Source organism: Tursiops truncatus, chromosome 4 (genome assembly GCF_011762595.2).
Source record: "Tursiops truncatus isolate mTurTru1 chromosome 4, mTurTru1.mat.Y, whole genome shotgun sequence".
Lineage (NCBI taxonomy): Eukaryota > Metazoa > Chordata > Mammalia > Artiodactyla > Delphinidae > Tursiops > Tursiops truncatus.
The window spans coordinates 17,367,582-17,391,174 of NC_047037.1; the positions used below are offsets into that span (position 1 = coordinate 17,367,582).

Sequence of the window (23,593 nt, forward strand, 5' to 3'; positions counted from 1 at the left end):
TGCTGAAAATTTACCATAGGAGCCAAGCCCGTTTCTGAAAGTTTCAACTCACCCAATCAGACAAAAGGCAGAGGAGAGGGGAGGCATTCATCAAGTTACACGGAGGACTCCATCTGTTATCTTAGACCTCTGTTACCAAGGGACACAAGAGGAGCTACTTGAAGGCAGTTTGAAAGAGTTTTATTTTACAGATTCTTAGTCCAAAGATTTCAAATTAGAAGCGGCGGCAGAAAAGGAGAAAAAAAACAAGTAAGCGTGATGAAGCCACCTTCATCCTGGCATTCTGACATTTAACCTGGTGAGAAACACCATCGATGGTGAAGTTGCCTTTTCAGCGGGGTTCTGTCTGTTCACCTTCCATAATAAATGCAGTCAAAGGGGCAGTCACTTCTCATCGGTCACAAAGGTCTGGTTTTTGAACCTCACCCTCACAAGAGCCATTTCTCATCATGCCAAGCCAACAGAAGAAAGTCATTTTTTGCATGGCTGGGATGTTAAGCTTTGTGTGTGCCCTCGGAGCTGTGGCAGCCCTGGGGACACCTTTGTGGATCAAAGCCACCTTCTTCTGCAAAACTGGGGCTCTGCTCGTCAATGCCTCGGGGCAGGAGCTGGACAAGTTCATGGGCGAGATGCAGTACGGGCTTTTCCATGGAGAGGGCGTGAGGCAATGCGGGCTGGGAGCAAGGCCCTTTCGGTTCTCATGTAAGTAACTATTGCATTTGAATTATTTAATACTTTAGGCAAACTCTTCCAAGTGTTGCAAGAAATTATTTTTAAGAGCCTGGCCCTGTCTATTGCAGGATGTTTTAAACGGGTATGAACTACTTGAAATACCCAGGTCTCTTCTGGACGGTTTCTTCTTCCTAGTTTTTATTATTCCATTCTTGCTATTTTTCTTATGACAATTTATAGTTCGTGAGTTGCCAGGGAATTAAACTTTTTGAAAAGAAAAGCAATTAAAATTCTTAAATATTAATATTTATGTAAGAAATTATGGGCTCCGTTTTTAAAAGGGAGGAACTTGTGCGACAGGAAAGCTGTAAGAGATGATCTTGGTTTTGTTCTTTAAAAAAGAACCAGTGTCATGGGCTCCTTAACCAACTCTAGCTGCTTTCCCCCCTTGCACAGAACTTTGTTTCCTGTCTACACCCTTATTTTCCCTCCTAGGAGCTTTGCTGTTGAAAAATATTCTTTTTTTTTTTTTTCCTTACCCAATTTGGATCATTTGACTATAGAAATTTAAAATGATATGCTGTGCTAACTGAGAAAGAATTAGAAGCCTGTTTAGGATAGAAAATTTGCCACTGATTAACCTTCGAATCACGTACAGAATGTGAGACAGATTTTCCTGTCGCGATATTTGTGAAATGGAAGTGTTACCTGTAGTATTTACAACCTGTTTATCTTAAGAAGAGAATTTTTTAAAAATTACCATGTGAATAGGCAACTCATTAAATGAAAATTAATAAAAAGTCATTTGTTATATCTCTCCTAGTGCACATTCAGAAATTATTATTATTTCAAAAGGGCTGGTTTGGAACAATCTTATGAAGACACAGCCAGGAAATTACTGCATAAATCACTCTTCAGGAAAGGAGGTTACCAAGTGAGGCATTTAAAATGAATTATTATGTTGCCTGGGTATTTTTTTTCTAGCATAGGTAGAAGGCTAAATTAATTGAATTTATTATTAACGTATGCAGTGTCTAATTAAATTTCAGTGCTGGCCTATTTATATTTCTGCAACATTCCTGACAATTTCTTAGCAGTCATTGGACACCAACCTTCAACTCACAAAGGCTGTTAAGTGATATGAATTTGCATAGGGCTCCAGAAAATCCCCAAGAATTAGTCTTCAGCTTTTCAAGAAATTATCATCTACTAGATTTGATGAAGTGGATACCCACCCTTTTCACTGCATGGCTTTAGTTCATTAAGGTAATGGGGCTCTTAGAGTTGCTTAGCTTCCCTTAGGGGGGAAAAAAAGAACAAAGCAGAATGTCACGTGATTTGCAACTGTATTAAAAAACAAAAAAGGAAAAAAGATGAGTGAACCGATTTAACCATGAGTCATTGGCAGCTAAAGTGTGAGTAACGCTTCTCACAAATGAACTTAGACAAAAGCAGGGAGCCTACAGGGGATTTTTCTGGAGCTTCTGCATTTTGTACAGTGAAATGAAGATAAGCTTCACTCATAGCACAGGACATGTTCCAAAACGATATGTCTTCTAAACACTTACTTCACGGTAAGTGCTATGCATATCTTGTCTCATGTAATCCTCACAGGGCCACAGTCCTCTCTGGTTCAATGAAGGATTTTTTGTGGCTGTGTCCCACGCCGGCCCTGTCTGTAATGAAGCTGTTCTAATCAGGTGCCCCTTTGCCTTCTGTGAAGCCTCACAGAGCTGGTGGGGTTTAAACAGTACCCTACCCTATCTCACAGGATTGCATTAGTCCCCATGATACTCTTAACATCTTCCCCAGCCTAGTGAAGAAAATCTTGCATTGGACGGTGCAGATTTAGTTGGAGGTTTACTCTGAATAAATTGGGCATTGACAGTGTCCTTATTCTACATGAATTTTTGCTTGGTTCTGCTGTACAAGTTGATGTGTGTTATTTTTATGTGCAATGTATGTGTCCCTCTTAAAACCCAGATGTATGGTACAATGTGAGGATGAAGAATGGACCAGAAAAATAGTTAGGTGATGTTGTCATATTTGTTCCTATTAAATGTTCCCTATTGACCATTCTATCTCTTTTAATTATAACAAACATCTTCCCTGCCAGCATGCACAATTATGCTGGGAAAACTTCTGCCTCGTTTACTCTGGCTGATTCTCATCCATTTATGGGTCAGTGATTCATCTTCTAGAGGTCACTAGCCTTCCTACCTAGCACACAACTTCATTCATTATAATGAAGGACTGTTTTTCTTTCTAGGCAACACAACTTGGTCGGCTTAGTTTTTCCTGATATGTCACCCGTAAAATTTTAATGATGATGTTTCAACTCTAAATGTAGTCATCAAGACAAAAAGTACTGGTTTTTGAGCGCAGGGTGTGTGGGTGTGTTTCTGTTTTGGTTTGAAACAGTGCAGAGCGTCATCAAAATATGATACCCAAGAATCATATGGTGTCAATCATTCCTAGATACGCTGATCTCTTCATTGCCAAGACAGTTCAATGAGCTGGGGAAAACATATGGAATTTTTTTTTGACATGCGAAAAATAAAATTTAACCAATCACGTATCACAGCTCGCAACTTGAGTCATACTTTCTAAAGCATCTTGGACCTTATGATGGAAAATTTGGAAAAAGCTTAGAAGAAATTTAGCTGACTTCACGTTTTAGAGAAGCAGAGTTTCTTGACCAAATGAGGCATATGACCCAGACAGCAGAGGGAATGTTGAAACTACTTCGGTGAGCAAGCAGGTGGCTTCTCAAACATATTTTGGCGTAGAATAGTTGGGATTCAGGGTCTCTGTGACCAACACTGAGAGTTGGCACTCTGTCTCCATGGTCCCCTGCAGGTGTGACTCCTGTCTCCTGCTGTTCCCACCTGTTCCAGGTGATCAACTTGCATCTCTCCCATCACCCTACCTACACATGGCAGAGCTGCAAAGGTCTTTGATGTACCTCCTTCTAGTAACAATGCCTATCTCTCCCCTCTTCCTTAGCGCACCGCCTGTGTGGAAGCAGGCACAGCGCAGGTAGGAGGGACACCTATTGAGTTTGAGGAAGACTACCTGGTAGGAGGGAGGGGGGCAAGGAAGCCACCTGTACTGTGTCACCCAGCATGCAGGGCCCCTCTGGCCTTTTAGCTCGGGGTGTGGGGGAGGGGCTACTGTCTAGTCTCACTCACCCATTGAAACAGTCCAGCTAATAGTGATGTTGTTTTCCTCCCATTGGGGGGAAAAAGTGATTAGTGGGATAGCAGATCGTAATGTTTAGGAAACACTAGCATGAAGGGGAAAGCCAAATTCTCACAGTTATATCCTTTCCAGACCTTAATGTTCACTCTGTTATTTCAAATCACCTTGTACTAAAAGTGTCTGAGGATGTGTGTTTCACTGCAAGGAGAACCGGAGCCCCAAGAAGGCAAGGGGATGTGTATCCCTCAAACCATCCCGTTTCTCCCTCAAACCAGGACCTAGCATGACGTCTGTCACAAAGGGATACTTAGTAAATGTTTAAGCAATTTGCGATGCAATTTGCCACTCGCTGGAGGTTAGACTTCCAGCAAATTATTTCACTTCGTTGGTTTTCAGTTCTTGCATCTACAAAATGGGAGGTGAAACTAGGCTATTTCTAATGTCTCTTCCAGTTCAAACACTCTATGATCTGTATAACAAGGGGCTGGCTGTTCTAGACAAGGCCCTTCCAGCTTTAAATTTGCATGACTCTTCTAGCTTCAGTTGCTTGAAACCCCCACTGACAGATTTTCGCCACCATCATTAGAAGTGGTGAGTTTTGTGTGCCTTTGCTCTTTCATTTTCAAAGCTCCTGATTTTTAAAGTGAAGTATTCTGAGATACCTACCATTTATTAGGACCCAGATGAATTTCATTATCAAAGTGAATGCTTCTCTTTTTTCCCCCCCCTGTCATAACCTTTTACTTTTTGTGTAGAAAATTGCAGGTTAAAGAAGGAGAAAATGAAAAATGGGGAATTCTGGAATTCTAAGGAAATGGGTTAGTGGGTTCCAAAGAGCAGGAACAGCCATAAACACTCAAGTAATTAAGAGAGAATTATTGAGAAAGCAAAAAAAGGAGAAAATCAAAAGGCAGGGAGAGACGGCCCTACTTGCTTCCGTTTTTTTCTTTCATTTTTCCTAAAACTCCTCTTCCATTCTCACTGAAAAACTCCTCTTTCCTGAATCTGATTTCATGAACTGGTAATGGCAAGAAATGAGGAGTGACTAGTATATTTAACACTCCACAGGTAGTCTTTACCCAAAGGCAGAACTTAAGCAGAAATTATCCTCAAATTAGCGAGAAATATAGAAAAGGTGTTTTTGAGAAAAGGCACTTCTGGCTCTCCTTGGCTAGTACAGGACAAGAACGTTTATTTCTCTCTCCTCCCTAACAACTATCTCTAATATCCTTATCAGAAAAATAATCCACAAAATCAGCCTTCTTTGACAATTGTAATTTTGCATATATGTGTACACACACACACACACACACACACACACACACACACACCTTCCTTCCCTTTAAATTACCCTCCACTCTAACAGCCAGTAAAGCCATTGACCTGGGCTTTCCTGAGAGATGAAGTAGAGGCTGACATGACGGGGCTGCTTCTGAGGTTCTATGTGGCAGGTCCTCAGTGGAACTTCCAGAACTTAACCCTGGAGTGTGAACTTTACCTGTTGGAGGATGACTCCTAAATTGTCCTCACAATTTGCTGCTCTGCCTTCTCTTTTGGTCTCTGAGGGTGACTCATCGTCCCCAAGGACTTTCAGACAATCCAAAAGAAAAAAATACTAATTTCAGCTGCCCGATTATTGGGTGTCTCACGGGTGCCAGGCATTTTGCAGATATGAACTCCAACCCTTACACGGGAGATGTTATGATGCTACTTCTCTTGAACAAATATAGAAACTGGAAACTCAGAGAGATCACAAAACCTTCCCAAAGACACAGACCTAGTAGGTAGCAGACCTAGGATTGAAATTCTTGATCTGCTCATTCCTCTGCCACATTCTGTCTCCTTACGATACGCAAAAAAGGATGCAAAGAGTTGAGGAAAATGTAAGAGTAGGACTCAGTTTCACCACCTATTTAAAATATTATGTTGGGTTGGTGAGGGTGTGGAGAAAAAGGAACCTTTGTGCACTGTTGGTGGGAATGTAAATTGGTATACCCACTACCCAGTATACTATGGAGGTTCCTCAAAAAATTAAAAATAGGACTACCACACGATCCAGCAATTCCACACCGAGATATTTATCCAAGAAAGCAAAAACACTAATTCAAAAAGATATACACATCCCTATGTTCATAGCAGCATCATTTATAACAGCCAAGATATAGAAACAAAGTATCCATCAACAGATGAATGGATAAAAAAGATACGTTTTATATATACAATGGAATATTACTCAGCCATAAAAAGAATGAAATCTTGCCACTTGTGACAATGTGGATCAAACTGGAGGGTGTTATACTTAGTAAAATGTCACACAGAGAAAGACAAATACCGTGTGTTTTCAATTATATGCAGTGAATTACAAAATACAAACATAACAAAACAGAAACAGACCTACAGATACAGAGAACAAACTAGTGGTTAGCAGACGGGAGTTGGGTGGGGCAGGCAAAGTAGGGGAAGGGGATGAAGGGGTACAAATTCCCAGTTATGAAATAAATAGTTATAAGGATGTAATATACAACACAGGAAATATAGTCAATATTTGTAACTTTGCAGTATAATCTATAAAAAGATCAAATTACTATGTTGTACACATGAAATTAATATAATATTGTAAGTCAACTATACTTCAATTAAAATAAAACCTCAAAGATGAGAAACAATTATGTTGGTGCTTCACAAGAGCTAGTTCTCATATGACCAGGTGATGGTACTTGGCCTTAAGATTTGAATTCATTCATTTCCTCTTTATTTCACATTTCAGTGGCCCTGATATCTCAGTCCCAATCTTTGACCTTTGGAAAGTAAAACTGTCAAGCCAAGCCTGTTTAAGAATCTAGGTTGAGCAGGTCACATGGGTTACGTAAGTATATCACCTTGACGTTGATAGTTTACGTTGAAGGCAGAGATATCTGACCGCACATGTGGTTAGCTGAGTTAAAATCTGCCAGCGAAAATCTACACGGTACGATCTTCAAACTTAGCTACTTGGACTACAATAAATATTTCACCACAGCAATGACGAATATGGCAGGCTCCTTCCTGAGGTGACATGAACAGTTTCAAAACAGAGGCAGGGATGGAAAAAAAAAACAAAACAAAAAGCAGGTACATTTGATTCACTACAAAAAACTGATACTTTTTAAATGAGGAATCAGTGGGATAGATGGGATAGAATGAGTATAAATCCAGATCTCTTTTTCAAAAGATGAAAAATAAAAACTCATTTTAATCTCTGAACTCTATCAGGGTTTTCATAAAGCTAACGGCATATTTCTTTTAAAAACAAAACTCATCTAAATTAAACAATGACAAATGTGCCTTTCGTCTAGTCGTGCAGCTGAACACCCAGACTGGTTGTGGTGTGATGCTCTCTTATTACAGGTATGATAGCACTGACGAATAGCTGACTGTACCTGGCAGACGAATGTATGCAGGATTCGTATTCCGCTCCCTCTCAGCATGTTATAACTGCGGCAAAGCCATTCTTGGGAGTTATTACCCCAATATAATCACACCCCATGGATTCAGAGCAGTTAAGTGGGTTCTGTTATCAGAGACACAGATGCACCAAAGCATCTGCTGTCCCTCAGCCACTGTGGGTGATTAAGACTCACTCATGGGGCTGCTTCCAATAGGCTGGAGTCAGGTAGATACAGTTCAGCTGAGAGAAATTCAGGCGCGGTACCAAGAAAACTGTATTTTAAATGCTTCTATCATATCATCATGTCTCCTCCTTTTAAGCGCTGGGGTCATGGATTTCATTCTCCCTGACCACGTAGCCATCAGAAGCCTGGCTCAATACCTGGGTGTGCGACTAGGGGTGATATTAAGGGAGATGAATGCATTGAGTTTATGTCAGGGAATGTCTTTTACTGGATTTTCATAATGACTAGCGGCAGATGGGCTGAGGGGAAAGTCAGATCAAGAGCATTTCTGTCAGAAGAAAAGAAATCTTCCTCCTTATTCCCTTTCAAGAAAATGAATAGCTGAGCACCAAGGGGCCAAATACAACTTCTTTTTGAAACCTACCTTTTATGTGAAGGACAAGTTGAGAAGAAAAACAGGACCTCTGAAGCTACCATCACGGCTTTAATCTGGGAAGAAGTGGCGGTACCATTGCTAACATCATTATCAGAGGGGCTGCTTTCATTCTGAGAGCTTCACAGATGGCGTTACCTGCAGTTTACATCTAGCCAGATGAAGACAAATAGGGTCGATGCGACCTAAACCATTAGATCAGTGGTCTGTAACCCTGGCTGTGATTTAGAATCACCCAGGGAGTCTTGAAAACTACTGACGCCAAGGCTCCACCCCAGACCAACTGAATCAGGATCTCTGGAGGTGGGACCTGAGCACCGGATGGTTTAGAAGCTCCCCAAGTGATTCTAATGTGTAGCCACGGTTGAGAACTATTGCGGTGGATGACGGCAAAACAGGTAGAATCAGGTGAGGCCAAGAGTCAGAAGCCCTCAGTGTTAGGGCTGGGCAGGTCACCAGAATGAGGGCAGTGAGGAGAAGCAGTATTTAGTATTGTTTCCACACAGCTGGGAGGTTTTCTGGTCAAATTTGAGTTGGGATGCTTGCCTTCCATTCCTTTAGCTGCATGTTTCTGTGAAGGGTCTCACGCTTCATCCACACCTACCTGGCCTCGGAGGGAATGGGAGATCTGATTGATGGGTTTGCAGTAAGCAACTGAGCATACTTGGCTCCCAGCCCCAGAGGCTTCAAAGGCTTCCCCTCTTTCCAAATCTGCCCACCAGTTACCGGAGTCTGCTCTTCCCCTGGCCAGCCTGTGGCTGGCTGAGAGTGGGGGAGAGGCTCCTAACTCAGCGGAACTGGGCGGACGATCTAAACCACATTCCTCAGCACTGTATCAGAAATAAAGCGAACGTCTTGGCTCCACCTGCGTGTCTCCTGCGGAAGGGCTCTGCTCCTTCTAAGAGTCAGGAGCCCTCTTTGGAGGTGTGTCATCAGCCCAAGCATCATTTTAGAAAACCATTACAGAGAATGTGCACGCAAGTGCACAAGGGAAACAGAAGCGAGAATGGGGACAGTAGCTCAGACACTGAGGGGAGTGTGTGACAGGGAGCAGATCAGTGATTAACTCTAAACCCAAAGCTCTTGGATTACGGACAGCAATAGTCACCCACCAGGTCAGAAAAAAAAAAACAAAACAAAAAACTCTGAGCTACAAGATAGTTTGCCTGACTTCCATGTAATCTAAGGGCTCCTCTGGGAGGATCTTAGGTCCTAATGTACAGATATGACCCCACCTGTGGGCCAAGTAACTCCTTTCCCTCCCAGTGATCAAGGCTGAGACTTGAAAATGCCAGCACTCACTGCACTGAGTTCTTACATCCACCGCTCCTGGTGGAACTATAACTCTTCGGCCATTCTTGTCACGTTAAAAAATATTTAAGTGATTACGTACAATTTACAAAGAGCTCCCACATAAATGATCTCACTGTGTCTCTCAAAAATTCTGTGACTTATTTCTGTTACCACCCACGTTTACAGGTAAGGGAGCTGAGGTAGCAGAGGCCCCCATGAGCAGTAAATGGAAAAAACAGATTAATCTCAGACTTTCCTAGTGCCAAAAGCTGTGCTTTTCCAGACCTGCCATTTTGTCCTTTGGTTAATGCCTGACTATTTTTCTCTCTTCCCACCGGCTCCCCGCCCTTCTTGCTTTGGTCATGCATGATATTCTAACCATCTCATAGTCTTGGTTAGTGCCTAAACATAGGTTTAGACCGGGTTTACTGATTCCTGTTTTAAGAACTGCAGGATGAAAGATACGACTGCTAGACTGGAATCAGTAAGAGATAAAAAGAGAAGATAGTTTCAGGATAAAATATAACAGAAGAACCCAGGAGATAGAAATAAAATAAATTGTAAGGCAAGTGAAATGAAACCCATACATTTATAGCAATCAAATAAAACATGGATTAATGGCAAGTAATAAAAGAACATACTTAGCAGTTAGTAAAAACAGTTTTTTTTTATCTTATTACTTTCCAATGACCTACTGAAAACAGTGTAACCTCACATGTAAAACACAAATGCTTTGTAAGTTAGAGTACATGTGCCCTCATTCCTCTCACCCCCCACAAAAAGATCATTGGTGCTTATGTGCTCAAGTGTTCTTCTAGACTCTGAGGACACACAGGCAATAAGAGAAACAACTAAGAATCTAGCAGAAGTGTTTTTAAATAACCGACCACTTATAAGAGCTGTACAGGTTCCTCAGTCAAGAAGGGCTAGGTTGTGTTTTAATAACAAACACGCCCAAATGTTATAGGTCTAAATCGACAAAGAATGGGAGTTCCCTGGCGGCCTAGTGGTTAGGATTCCAGGCTTTCACTGCCATGGCCCGGGTTCAATCCCTGGTCGGGGAACTGAGATCCCACAAGCTGTGCAGTGCGGCCAAAAAAAAAAAAAAAAAAAAACCAACAAAGATTGATTTCTTGCTCACAGTACGTATTCGTCAGAGATTAGCTATAGGTGTGTTTCAGGATGCAGCCACCGTCCGGAATGTCACCAGCTGTTGCAACAAAGAGCTGTGGAGGCTCTCACACTGGTAACTAAATTCTCCGACCCGGAACTGACACATGCCGCTTCCACTTATATTTTCTTGGCCAAGGTTGTTACCTGGGGCCTCCAAAGGGGCCAAAACGTGCAATCCTATCATGAGAACAGAATGGGGAAGAACCAGAACTATGGATGGGGGAATAGCACCCTTTACCATCACCATGAATGTTGTTGTTCAGAAAGCTCAAAGAAGGAGAATTACTCTCTGTCAGGCCAAGGCACAGAGAAATCAGAGGAAAGGAAAGATTAGAGTGAGATTTCACTAACTGGCATTGAAGAGGCCAATCTGAGCAAAGGAACAGCATGGGCCAAGGTATGAAGAGCCTGCTGTGGCCAGAGTGCAGAGGGTGCCTGAGAGACAGGTGGAAGAGGAAGGTAAGGCTGGAGAGGGAGCAGGGACCAGGACGTGAGGGACTTCGCGGAACGGAAGCAGTTAGCTTTATCCTGTGGGCATTGGGAGACCCTTTAAGGATGTTTAGCAGGTATGTGTCAGGACAGAAGATGGATTGGAAGACCAAAAGAGAGGTGGGAAGGATAGTCAGAAGGCTCCTCCAAGATCTGGAGGTCCAAACCAAAGCACTGTCAGAGGGCTGGAAAGGGGAGCAAATATTTCCAAGATAATCAGAAGAAAAATCAACAGGACTGCAGTGGTTGGGAGTCCGCCTGCCGATGCAGGGGACTCGGGTTCGTGCCTCGGTCCGGGAAGATCCCACATGCCGCAGAGCGGCTAGGCCCGTGAGCCATGGCCACTGAGCCTGCGCATCCGGAGCCTGTGCTCCGCCACGGGAGAGGCCACAACAGTGAGAGGCCCGCGTACCGCAAAAAAAAAAAAAAAAACCAAAAACAAATCAACAGGACTTAGTGGCAGAGGATGAACCCCAGATTTCCTCTGGAGGGACGGTTGTGATCGTCCACCAAGCTAAATACAGAAGGGGAACATTCAGAGAGAAGATGAACTTACTTTGTGTCATGTTTAATGAGGTTCACTTATGGGCCAGCAACAAGAGACATCCATCAGTTACGCAGATCTGGAGGTCATGAGCGAGGCTGCGGCGGAGGCACAGTGCCGGGAATTGGCAGATTGGAGGTGGCAGGTGGAGCTACGGCTGAAGAGGAGGCTTCCCAGAGAGGGGGATCGAATGAGAAGGCGAAAGAAGATGTGTTCTGGAAAAGAGCAATATTTCCGGGTAGAAGAGGAGGGACTTGAGAAGGAGACTGAGAGGGGATGATCAGTGAGCTGGGAGGGAACTGGCTGAGGGGGAACCGTGGGAGGAGCAACCTTCCACCAGGAAGCGATGGTCAACAGTCCTGACCACCACAGAGGCATCGCGTGCGGGACAACGAAGATAGCCCTGGGACTCTTATAGACGATCATGGGGGACCTTTGCTAAAGCAGTCCTGATGGAGTGGTCCTCCTTTAAGAAGGGAGGTCCTTGGGGCTTCCCTGGTGGCGCCGTGGTTGAGGGTCCGCCTGCCGATGCAGGGGACACGGGTTTGTGCCCCGGTCCGGGAAGATCCCACATGCTGCGGCTCCGTGAGCCATGGCCGCTGAGCCTGTGCGTCCGGAGCCTGTGTGTGTGTGTGTGTGTGTGTGTGTGTGTGTGTGTGTGTGTGTGTACAATGGGAGAATCTTGAGAATCTTGAGTATGCTTCTATGCTGAGGGGACAGACCAGGAGGGAGGAAAAAGCTGAAGACAGATAGGACACGTAGATAATTAATGGATTTAGGAAGGACCCTGTGTAGCAAAAAAGGGTCTGAGAGCTGAGAGCACAGGGAGGACGCCAAGCCTTGGACAGGAGAAAAAATTTTTTCATTAAGAATGGAGGGGGCTTCCCTGGTGGCGCAGTGGTTGAGAGTCCGCCTGCCGACGCAGGGGACACGGGTTTGTGCCCCGGTCTGGGAAGATCCCACATGCTGCGGAGCGGCTGGGCCCGTGAGCCATGGCCGCTGAGCCTGCGCTTCTGGAGCCTGTGCTCCGCAACGGGAGAGGCCACAGCAGTGAGAGGCCCACGTACCACAAAAAAAAAAAAAAAAAAAAAAAAGAATGGAGGTAAGGTTGGCCTGGACCAAAAAGAAGGGTGGCCCTGGGGTACTGAAAAGTTGAGGTAATTCCTCTGATAGCCTCTGTTTTCTCTGTGAAATGGAACAGTTCGGTTCGCTAGATATTTTCGAGCCTTTTGTAGGCCAGGCAGACAAGACTAAGGGAAATGGAGTGGGGATGTGACAGTTGCTTAAAAGCGGGGGGAGGTTTGGAATATCTGACGAGGGACAGAAGAGGGAAAGACTGGAAAAGGCTTTGCAGAAATGGGGGTGCCACAGATCAGAGGCTCAAGGAGAGTGGGAGTCCAGAGGCAAGACATACAGCCCAAGGAATAGAGCCTCCCCCCACCCCGGCCAAATGACAGCAGGAGAGTAAACTTCCTAAAGAGAGCATCCCTGTGACTGCGTTTTTACTCCCGGTCATTAACCTGTGACTTCCTCAGCTCTGTTTCATAATAGTAGACTGTAGTCATGAGGGTACCACAGCCTTCCTCTGTGCTGAGCAAGCTATGTGATATGGGTTCCCTTTCTCTCCTCTCCCTCCTGTGACGTGGCTGCCTTCTATTCTATTGGTAGAGTCAGTCCAATGACTAGTTTCTTCTAGCTGTGTTTCTGACTCGATATCTTGTCAGAAATCTCCACTTTCCAGACTTCACAGAGGGGAAATTGAGCTGTGAACCAGGAGTTTAACATGTATGTTACAGACTGTAACTCAACATCTTTAGGTTCCCTCGACCTTTACATATCTAGATAGCGTTCTCTTAGAAAGCATGCTGGCCCAAGTAAGTCTTTTCCTGGGAATTCATCCAGAAAGGTTATTCCTGCTCATCACCCACCCTCATAATAAGAGAGAAAAAGGTATGTGCTTGAAAACGTTCATGGAAGCATTAGCTATAATACCGAGATAATGGAAGGCTACCTAATGGACAATACTGCATCAGTTTGATGGAAAATTCATGTAGTTATCTAAATGGTAGTTATGAAGACAATCTGTATGACATGGGAAATGCTTATATTCTGAATAAAAAGAACAGAATGTGGCCTTAAAACTTCATTATGATTATAGTAATGTACGAAATAAATATTAAGATGGACTAAAGGTTTGAAAGGAACAAAAATAAAGGAAAAGCTTTGCTTTTTATGTTGGTGAGACTGTGAGTGAAATTTGTATCTTAATTTCCATTTCACTCTTATAATGTTGTTCAATTATAAGATCCCTCCATAAACAGTTGGACCTTTGCTCAAACTAACAGAAATATGGAGAGAACAAGTCCATCTTCCCCCATCCTCCTGCCCTGCTAACAAAAAAGAGCTGTGTCATGTTCAAGTCTGAGATGGATTCTTTCACAAATCCCAAACTTTAAACCTTATTATTAAACAGCCATCAGTTTCCATCTAACATGTTGACAATCTCCCAAGTATGTCGGATTAAAATTTTTCTTTTAATAAAGAGATTTGAAATTCCACTCCAGTTGCCAGCCAGGTCTTTCAACTTCTTAAAAGGAAAAAAAAAAAAAAAACACAAAAACCCACACTGGCTCCTATCATCCCTTTGGCAAACTATTCTATTTTATTTCCGCATTGTCCCAGATTCTCTCCAAAAACTCAATTCAGCTTCTATTACCACCAACCCCAGAAACAGCTTATATCAAGGTCACCAGTGACTGCCTGACTCAAAGGACAAATTCTGGTTCTCAACCAGAAACTCCCAACATACTTAAAACTGCCAACCCCCTTCTTCTTCTCCTTTGGCCCTGAGGTCGCTATCTGTACGGTCCTCTCCTCTCCTTCCTTCCCTCCTCACCGATGTGGCACTAACTCCTTTCCATCAGAATCACTGGCTTCCACCAAGAAACCCCAAATCTGCTAACCAGACTCCGTCCCTGCGTCCTACTCCAAGGAAAACGTATCCATCCAACATATCTGTGTCCAGAAGCTACATTATGCATTCTCCACAGCAGCAGGACCCCCTAAGAAGGTGAAAATGGATTCTTGGGGGCAAGAAAATATCCCTTACTCCTTAGAAAGTACGTATTATATGTGTATAAAGTACATATACAAATACAATACAGAAACCAATATACAATGTATCTGTGGTATTAAAATTTCATGAGTGGAGGGTGATTAGGAGGAATGTCTAAAAAGACTCCTTGGGTAAGGAGCAACAGTGAAAACAAAAGGCTGAGAAATACTGTTTGGCCAGCATTTTTAGGTGCTAGGAATACAGCAGTGGATAAACCAGACCAATGCACCTGTCCTCATGTTACAGGGGAAACAAAGAAACAAATAAGTAAAAATATGCCACTTATCAAACGGTGATAATTGCTATGGAGAAAAATAAAAACAACACAAGGTGCTGGGAATTCGGGGGTGGGGGGGTGACTGGGCAGGGGGTTGCAACTTTAAAAAAAGAAGGCCTCCCCAAGAAAGTGGCATCTAAGTAAATACACGGAGGTAAAGGAGCAAGCCATGAGTTATCTAGGGAAATAATACAGGCTGAGGGAACAGTATGTGCAAAGGCCCTGAGGTAGCAATCTTCTTGGCTCGTTTGAAGTACAGTAAGGAGACTAGTGGCTGGAGCACACCAAGCAAGGAAGCGGGTAGCAGATGAAGTCAGAGGTCTGACAAGAAGTCCAATCATGTACTGCCTAGTAGGCCATTGTATTGACTTGGCTTTTACTCTGGGTGAGATTAGAATTTTCTAGAAGGGTTTGAGCAGGGGACTGAAATAACCCAATTCACTTTTAAAAGATTCCACTGGCTACTGGGTTGAGAGCAGATTGCAGGATGGAGGGGTGGAAACAGGGAGACCAGTTAGGAAGCCCTTGCAGTCCTCCAAGTGAGAGATGGTGGTGGCTTAGACCAGGTGGAGCAGTGAAGACAGGGAGATGTGGTCAGGCTCTGAAGATGGTGCCAGGAGGTTTTCCTGATGGATTAAACATGAAATGTGAGAGTTAGAGAAGAATCAAGGGTGAGGTCAAGGAAGGATCGGACTGCCAGCAACTGAAGGCTTTTGCTAAAGGAAGAAGGCTAAAGGAAGCAAGGGTGAGAAGAGGAGATTATGAGTTCAGTTTGGGACACATTGAGATGCCTATTCAATATCCCAGTCAAGATGTTCAATAGGTAATTGGACGACATGCAAGGGTGGAATTCAGGGAGAAGTCTGGGCTGGAAACATCTGCTTGAGAGTACTTCCAGTTAAAGCCAGGATACTGCATAGAGCACCAGGGGAGTACGGGAAGAGGACGAAGTGGTCAAGGAACTGAGTTGTCCCCTGGGTGGCTCAGGAGATGAGGTAAACCAACAAAGTAGTTCAAGATGGTAGCCAGGGAGGTAGCAAACCCAGGAGAGTGCAGTTTCTGCAAGCCAGGGGGAAGAAAGCGTTTCCAGGAGGAGGGAATGAGCCACTGTGTCAAACGTAGACTAGGTGAGATGAGGAGAAAGATGGACCATTGGGTTTGGCAGCTTGAAGCTCTTTGGTGCCCTGGGAAATGTAGCATTAGTGCAATGGGTTCAAGAGAGAAAGTGGAGAGAGGAATGAGATGCTGAGAGTGTAGGCAACTCCCTGAGAGCGTTTGCTGTAAGGGAAACTGAGAAAGAGGGTAATAGCTGGAGAAGGACTTAAGTGAGATTTTTTGTTTTAAGATGAGAAAATGATAGCATGTTTGTGTGATGATGGAACTGATCCAACAGACGGGGAAAACTGATGCTGTGGCAGAGAGAGGAGAGAATTCCTCAGCAGTGTCTTTGAGGAAGTGGGAAGGGTGGACTGTGGTGGAATTGGCCTTAGGGGCGCACCACAGCAGACCTCTACTAAACACCTACCATGCACTAGGTTCTCCGTACGCTGATGTCATTGAATCCTCACAGATGGGAGAGAAAGGTGGGATTAGTCTTATTTTTCAGATAAGGAAATCAAGGTTTAGGGAGTTCAGAGAGTTCGAAAAGAAGCTGAAACATGAACTTCCTTTGTCAAATTTCAAATGACTGGGGCTTCCCTGGTGGCGCAGTGGTTGAGAGTCCACCTGCCGATGCAGGGGACGCGGGTTCGTGCCCCGGTCTGGGAAGATCCCACATGCCGCGGAGCGCCTGGGCCCGTGAGCCATGGCCGCTGAGTCTGCGCGTCCGGAGCCTGTGCTCCGCAACGGGAGAGGCCACAGCAGTGAGAGGCCCGCGTACCGCAAAAAAAAAAAAAAAAAAAAAAAAAAAAAAAAAAATTCAAATGCCTGGTCATTGGCTGCCCATGGAACACTCTCATTTTACAGAGAGAAAGAGAGACCAATTAACCTGCTCAGGGTCCCATAGTGGACCAGAACCTGGGCGCCTGACTCTTGGCCCAGTAATCCTTTTCTTCTCTCTGACTAAGCTCTTCCTTCCTCCATGCCAAACGGTCACCTTTGCTGAGGCTATCACTCACGTCTGGAGGACCCTGCTCATTCTAGACCTTGTTCCTCCTGCTTTTTTTGGTTTTCAGTAAGGCTTATAGAGGTAAAACTGCATACAATACACCTCACCCTTTTTAGGTGTACAGGTCTATGAATTTTGACTGATGCATAGAGGCATGTAAATACCACCACAATCAAGATATAGAACACTTCCGTTACCCCCCAGATATCCCTTGTGCCTCTTTGTGGTCAATATCCTTCCCTACCCTCCAACCCCGGGCAACCACTGATCTGTTTTCTGTCCTTATCATTTTGCTTTTTCTAGAATGTCACATATATGGAATCATACGCAGCCTTTTGAATTCACTTACTTTCAGTTAGCATAATGCATTTCAGTACACCCAACCTGCTGTATGCACCAACAGTCCGTTCCTTTGTATTACTAAGTAGTATTTTGTTGTATGGACAGGTCACAGCTTGTTTGTCCATTCACCAGTTGATGAATATTTAAGATGTGTTTCAGTTTTTAGCAAATATGAATAAAGCCACTGTAAACATTTACATACAGATTTGTGTGTAGACATATGTTTTTAATGCTATTAGGCAAATATCTAGGAGTGGGATTGCTGGGTCATATGTTAAGTCTATGGGCTTTTAAGTACTAAAACAATTGGATATTCATATGCAAAAAAAAATTTAACCTTGGCCATGTACAAAAAATAACTCAAAATGGATCACAGACTTAAAGGTAAACCTAAAGCCAAAAAATGTCTAGAAGAAAAACATACAGGAAATTATTTGTGACCTTGCATTAGGGAAAGACTTCTTAGATTTGACCTCTAAACGTGATACATAAAAGAAAAAAACTCATAAATTGGAATTCATAAAAATAAGGACTGCTCTTCAAAAGATACTGATAAGAGAATGAAAAGACAAGTCACAAACTCAGAGAAAATATTTGTGAATTACTTATCTGATAAAGGGCTTGTATCCAGCATGCATAAACAATTCTCAAAACTCAATAATAATAGTAATAAACAATTCAATAAAAAACGCACAGAAGGGCTTCCCTGGTGGCGCAGTGGTTGAGAGTCTGCCTGCCAATGCAGGGGACGCAAGTTCGTGCCCCGTTCCGGGAAGATCCCACATGCCGCGGAGCGGCTGGGCCCGTGAGCCATGGCCGCTGAGCCTGAGCGTCCGGAGCCTGTGCTCCGCAACGGGAGAGGCCTCAACAGTGAGAGGCCTGCGTACCGAAAAAAAAAAAAATGCACAGAAGATGTGAATAGACACTTCAACAAAAAAGATATATGGGGTCTTCCCCGGTGGCGCAGTGGTTGAGAGTCCGCCTGCCGATGCAGGGGACACAGGTTCGTGCCCCGGTCCGGGAAGATCCCACATGCCGCGGAGCGGCTGGGCCCGTGAGCCATGGCCGCTGAGCCTGCGCGTCCGGAGCCTGTGCTCCGCAATGGGAGAGGCCACAACGGTGAGAGGCCTGCATACTGCAAAAAAAAAAAAAAAAAAAAAAAAGATATATGGAAGGCAAGTAAACTCACAAAAGGATGCTCAACATCATTAGTCATTTGGCAAATGCAAATTAAAGCTACAAGATAAACTACACTTCTATTAAATGACTACAATTTTTAAAAACCTGACAAGGGCCAGTAAGAATGCAGAACACCTGGGACCCTCATACATTGCAAGGGGGAAGGTGAAATGGTACAGCCACTGTGGAAAATACTTGGCAGTCTCTTATAAAGTCACACATATAGGAGCTGGGGCTGGAGGACGGGTTGACTACAAAGGGGGAACAGGAAGCTTTGGGAAATGTGGAATAGTTCCATAACTTGATTGTGGTGGTGGTCACATGATCGTAAGCATTTGTCAAAACTCACAGAACTGTACGCTAAAAAGAGAATTCTTTTTACTGTGTTAATTTTACTTTGGTCTTAACAATAGGGGGAGAAAGTAAAAGCCAAGGCAGCAATGCCACTGTGTGACTTTACACAAATTACTCAACTTCTCTGCGCTTTTTTTTTTAACCTATACACTGAGGATAAAATAGTACTTTCCTTATATTGTTGTAAGAATTAAGTGTGTTGATTTATGCAATATACCTAAAGCACATGGTACATAGCAAATGCCATATAATTAGTGGCTGTTATTTTTATTCGTATTATTATTACCCACATATTTCTCTTTGAGGAAGTCTGGTAATGAAATAATGAAGAGAAAAGAAGGGTAATTAGGGGTTTGGGGTGGTTGAGGATGAGGAGGATGAAGGATGAGGAGACCTAGACACACGGACTCATAGACAGAATGGAGGAAATCAGTGATAAGGGAATGAAAGAGAGAGAGAGTAACGCTGAACCCACAGACCAAGCCTGTGCTGCTAACGTGGCATTGGCTGCCCGTTTTCATAAATAACTCCCTTTCCCTTGTCAACAGCTAATCAAGTAATTTCTCAAGGCCAGAAGCAACGCTGGATTAATGACAGTCCCTCCACAGATCAAAATGTTCAAATCCTTTTCCTGTGTTGTAATCCTACACCTCAAAGAATGGAAAGGACCGGACAAATCTACCTCCTAGATACACAATATCCAATATCATTAAAGTGACACCTCCCAATATTTATTTGAATGGTCTGCTCTCATCTTCTGCAAAGGAAAACTCATATTAGTGTTGGCTGGAAAATGGAGGGTTGTTATCAGAGTTCTGATTGGTCATTACAGACTCAGGGAATTTTCATCAAACAAAGAAACCTGATAAAATGTAAGCATAACATGCAGGGATTAGTGCACTCCTGGGTGACTTTGTCACAAGAGTAGGAATTTTAAGAGACTTCATAAGAATTAATATGCTCCACATGAAATTTATTTTAGCTTCTGGCTTTTCTTTCCAGGAGGCAAATCAGTGCAGTTTCTTCTGCCTTTGTTTCAATTCGGTAACAAACCTCAATTTTCAGAGGGGCTTCACCTAGCTGCCCCATCACACACAGAGGTGGCTACATTTTCTACAAGTGGGGAGATGGAAGGAAGCAAGGTTTTTGATAACTGCTAGTCAAAACCAAGTCAACAGCTACCCAAGTGTAAGAATAACAGGTTGGATTGATTGAGCTATCTCAGCAGTTGGAATCTCTGGAGGGCTGGTGATCATAGACCAGCTGCTTCGCTCTGCGCCCCCAGAGCACAGGGTAGCGTGGACCAGTAGAATCACTGACAGCCAAGGCTCAGCCCCTGTGCGCTTCCACACCCCGTGTGCCTCTGCACCCTCTTCCAAACAAAGCAGAGGCATTTTCTTGTTTTATATTTATCCATCCATCCATCCATCCATCCATCTATCCATCCATCTGATTTCTAATTGATAAGGACTTTTCAAAACACAATCACAACACCTTTAACATAACCAACAAAATCAATAATAGTTATGTAATATCATCTAAAACTCAGTCCATGTTCAATTTTCCTTGGTTATCTCAAAATGTCTTTCATAAAGTTTTGTTCAGATCCCAAATAATACCTATACGTTGCATTTGGTTAGTACCTCTCCTAAGTGTCTTTTAATCTAGAACCGTCGTGGGAATTTTTTGTCTTCATTTATCCTTTTGTTTTTTTAAAGTATTCATGTATTTATTGAATAGATAATGCTTGCAGAGTGGTAAAAATTTTTTTCCAAACTGTACTAAAAGGTACATAATGAAATATCCCTCAGTCTCCTCCCCCAGAAGCAGTGTTACCAGTTTCATGTGTAATCCTCTAGAAATAGTCTCTACCTAGACAAGCATGCCTGTCCCCAGGCTGTAGCCTGGTAGATAAGAGTGAGGACATGAGTTCAAGTCTGTACTCTGCCACTTACTAAGCAAAAATCTTGGGCACATCGCCTCTGAGTCCCAGTTTTTTCCTCTGGTAAATAGAACTAATAACAGTACCGATCTCATGGCATTGCTGAGAGAATTAAATCAGATAAGTTAAGTACCTAAATAATTACTTGTTATTATATACATTCTCCTTTGGCTTTTACCCAAATGATAGAATGAGGCATTTTTCTTTGTTTGATGTGTTTTTTTCATCTAACATCGCATTTTGATGATAATTCCATACCTGTTCTTAAAGATTTGCTTCATTGTTTGAAATCATTGACTTAATTCTACTGTATGGATGCCATACTGATAGACACGCAAGTTATTTCCAACCTTTTGTTTTTACCAAAAAAATGCTGCCATGAACACCCTTGTAATATTTTATTGGATTCATATGCAAAATATCCATAGGATAAACTCCTGGCAGTAAAATTGCTGAGCTAAAGGATATGTGCATTTTAATTCTTTATAGGTAGCGCCCAGCTGCCCCAAGGAAGCTGTACCAATTTACCCTCCCAAGAAAAGTGCACAAGGATCTCCATTTCCCTACACCTTAGCTCACACAGGACAACACTGAACGTTTTCATCTTTGTCAATATGATTTGTGGAAAATGGTATCTCATAGATTTAGTGTGCATTTCTCTTATGGGAAGGTAAAAGAAGTATAGCGCAAGTAAACCTCAGTAGTCAAATGACCGGCAGGGCACAAACAAATGACCTTGTCGGTACTCGTGGAGAGGATGTTCCCTAGCTGATAGCGCTAAGCATGTTTTATGCACGTCTGTAGGTAGTTAGTTATATCTAGCAGTGGTGAAAGGTTTGTTCTGAACCCTTCAACCGGGTTGCAGCTCCTTCACCTGGTTGCTTTCTGACACGTGGTCAGGAGCACAGCGTTGTGGCCTTAGGACATGTATTTGCACAGCCGACCACTTCCTCCTTGAAACATTTTCTTCCCTTGGCTTCCTGCTGTCCAATCCATGGATTTGCTCCTAACTCACAAGCTCTCTTTCTCTCCTGGGCCCTTCTCTCCTCTAGCTACAGCTTCTCCACAGGTGATAGCCATTCCCTTGGCTTTAAATACGAGCTCCAGAACCAGGGTGAGGCCACGGAGGCACCTAGGTCATAAAAGTTAAGGAGACATTTACTCTTGGGCTTGTGCAAGGGCAGGCTTGGCCCCAGAGCGTGACTGTCTCCTTAAGTTTCCCTATTTGCTCTAGGTACCTTGCTTTCCTCACCCTAGTTTCACCTCCTTAAATACCTCCACCCTCTCCCTGGACCTGCAGACAAATCCTACTTGTCGTCTCTACTTGGATATCCGAAACACAGCTCAAACTTAAAATATCTAAAACAGAACTCTTGCATCACTTCCCCCTCCCCTGGCCAAACCTGCTCCTTCTACTTATCTGTCTCAATAGCATCACCATTTATTCAGTTACTCTAGTAGGAGTTATCCTCGATTTCTTTCTTTCAACAAGTTCTATCTTCCATCTCCACATCTGACAAGCTCTCACCACTTCTACTGCTACACCTTAGGCCAGGCCTCCATCTCTTATCACTGTAAATACCTGCCACCTCCCCACACCCACCCCCAGTATCCCCGCTTCCACCCTTGGCCTCTCCCTCCCCCTCCCCTCCCCTCCACTCCCCCCTCTCCATCCCCTCCCCCTCCCCCTTCCCCCTCCCTTGTGTACTCATTACTCAGCAGGCAGAGCGATCTTTTCACATCCTGAAGTAGATTAGGTCACTCTCCTACTTAAAACCCTCTAGTGGGAAATAAGAGATACGGGAACATATGTGTATGTATGACTGATTCACTTCGTTATAAAGCAGAAACTAACACAACATTGTAAAGCAATTATACTCCAATAAAGATGTTTAAAAAAAAAACCTCTAGTGGCTTCCAAATGAATTCAGCCTAAAGGCAGACCACCCCCCCCACCCCCGCCACCACGTCAACAGACCAGGATCTAGCAGGAGCCGAGAATCTGATCCCAGCCTACAGAAACCCACTTCTTCCTCCACCTCATTCACCAGGAACCGCGGCCCACACCGGCACACCGCTGCCTCAGCTGCGTTCCCCTTCCCTGAAACGCTCTGCCCCAGACCTTTATACAGGCACTTCCTTCTCAACATTCAGGTGTCAGCTCAGGTGTCACCTTCCTGACCACCCCCATCCACTCATCCAGTCACTCAAAACCCCATCACCCTGTTTTCTTTCTCCACAGCATTATCACACTCTGAAAGTGTCTTGTTATCAGTGGGTAACAGCCGCTCAAAACTCAGGGGCTTGAAACAGAAATTTACCAGTTCGGCTGGGCAGTTCTTGATTGGGACTTTCCCTGTTGCAGTTAAACAGCAGCTGGGGTTGGAGTCATCTGGAGGCTTCTCTGGGCTGGATGTCTAAGGTTCTTCCCTCCCTTGTCTGGTGCCCCCGTGCTCCTCTGGGTGGCCTCCTTTTCCAGCAGAGAACTGGACTTCCTGCATGGCAGCTCAAGTCTCCAAGAGAAAAGAAGTGGAAATGGTTGGTCCTCTTATAAGCCAGGCCTGAAAGTGGCACCATGTATTTCTGCTGCCATATTCAAATGGTCAGAGCAGTCATAAGCCAGCCCAGGTTCAAGGGGACTGAGGAATAACTTCTACCTCTTAAAGCAGAAGTGACATGTTTGTAAAAGGAGGAAAGGAATTGATGGTGGCCTTCTTTGGCAATCAACTATCACATTCATTTGTTTACCTGTTATTTGTCTATCAACTCCCATTAGGTTATATATACTCCATAAGACAACAGGGACCTTGTCTATCTTATTTTATGGCTCTATTTCCAGCGCCTAGAACAATGTCTGGCAC

At 43.7% G+C, this 23,593-nt stretch overlaps 1 protein-coding gene across 1 annotated transcript in view; it reads left to right on the top strand.

The window, feature by feature from the left end:
- Nucleotides 1–449: 449 nt before the first annotated feature.
- Nucleotides 450–23,593, top strand: part of CLRN1 (clarin 1) — a 40,023-nt gene continuing 16,879 nt past the window's right edge. Inside the window, exon 1 of the mRNA XM_004323660.3 lies at nucleotides 450–702. Coding sequence (XP_004323708.1) covers nucleotides 450–702 — 253 coding nt within the window. The remainder of the gene's footprint in view (nucleotides 703–23,593) is intronic.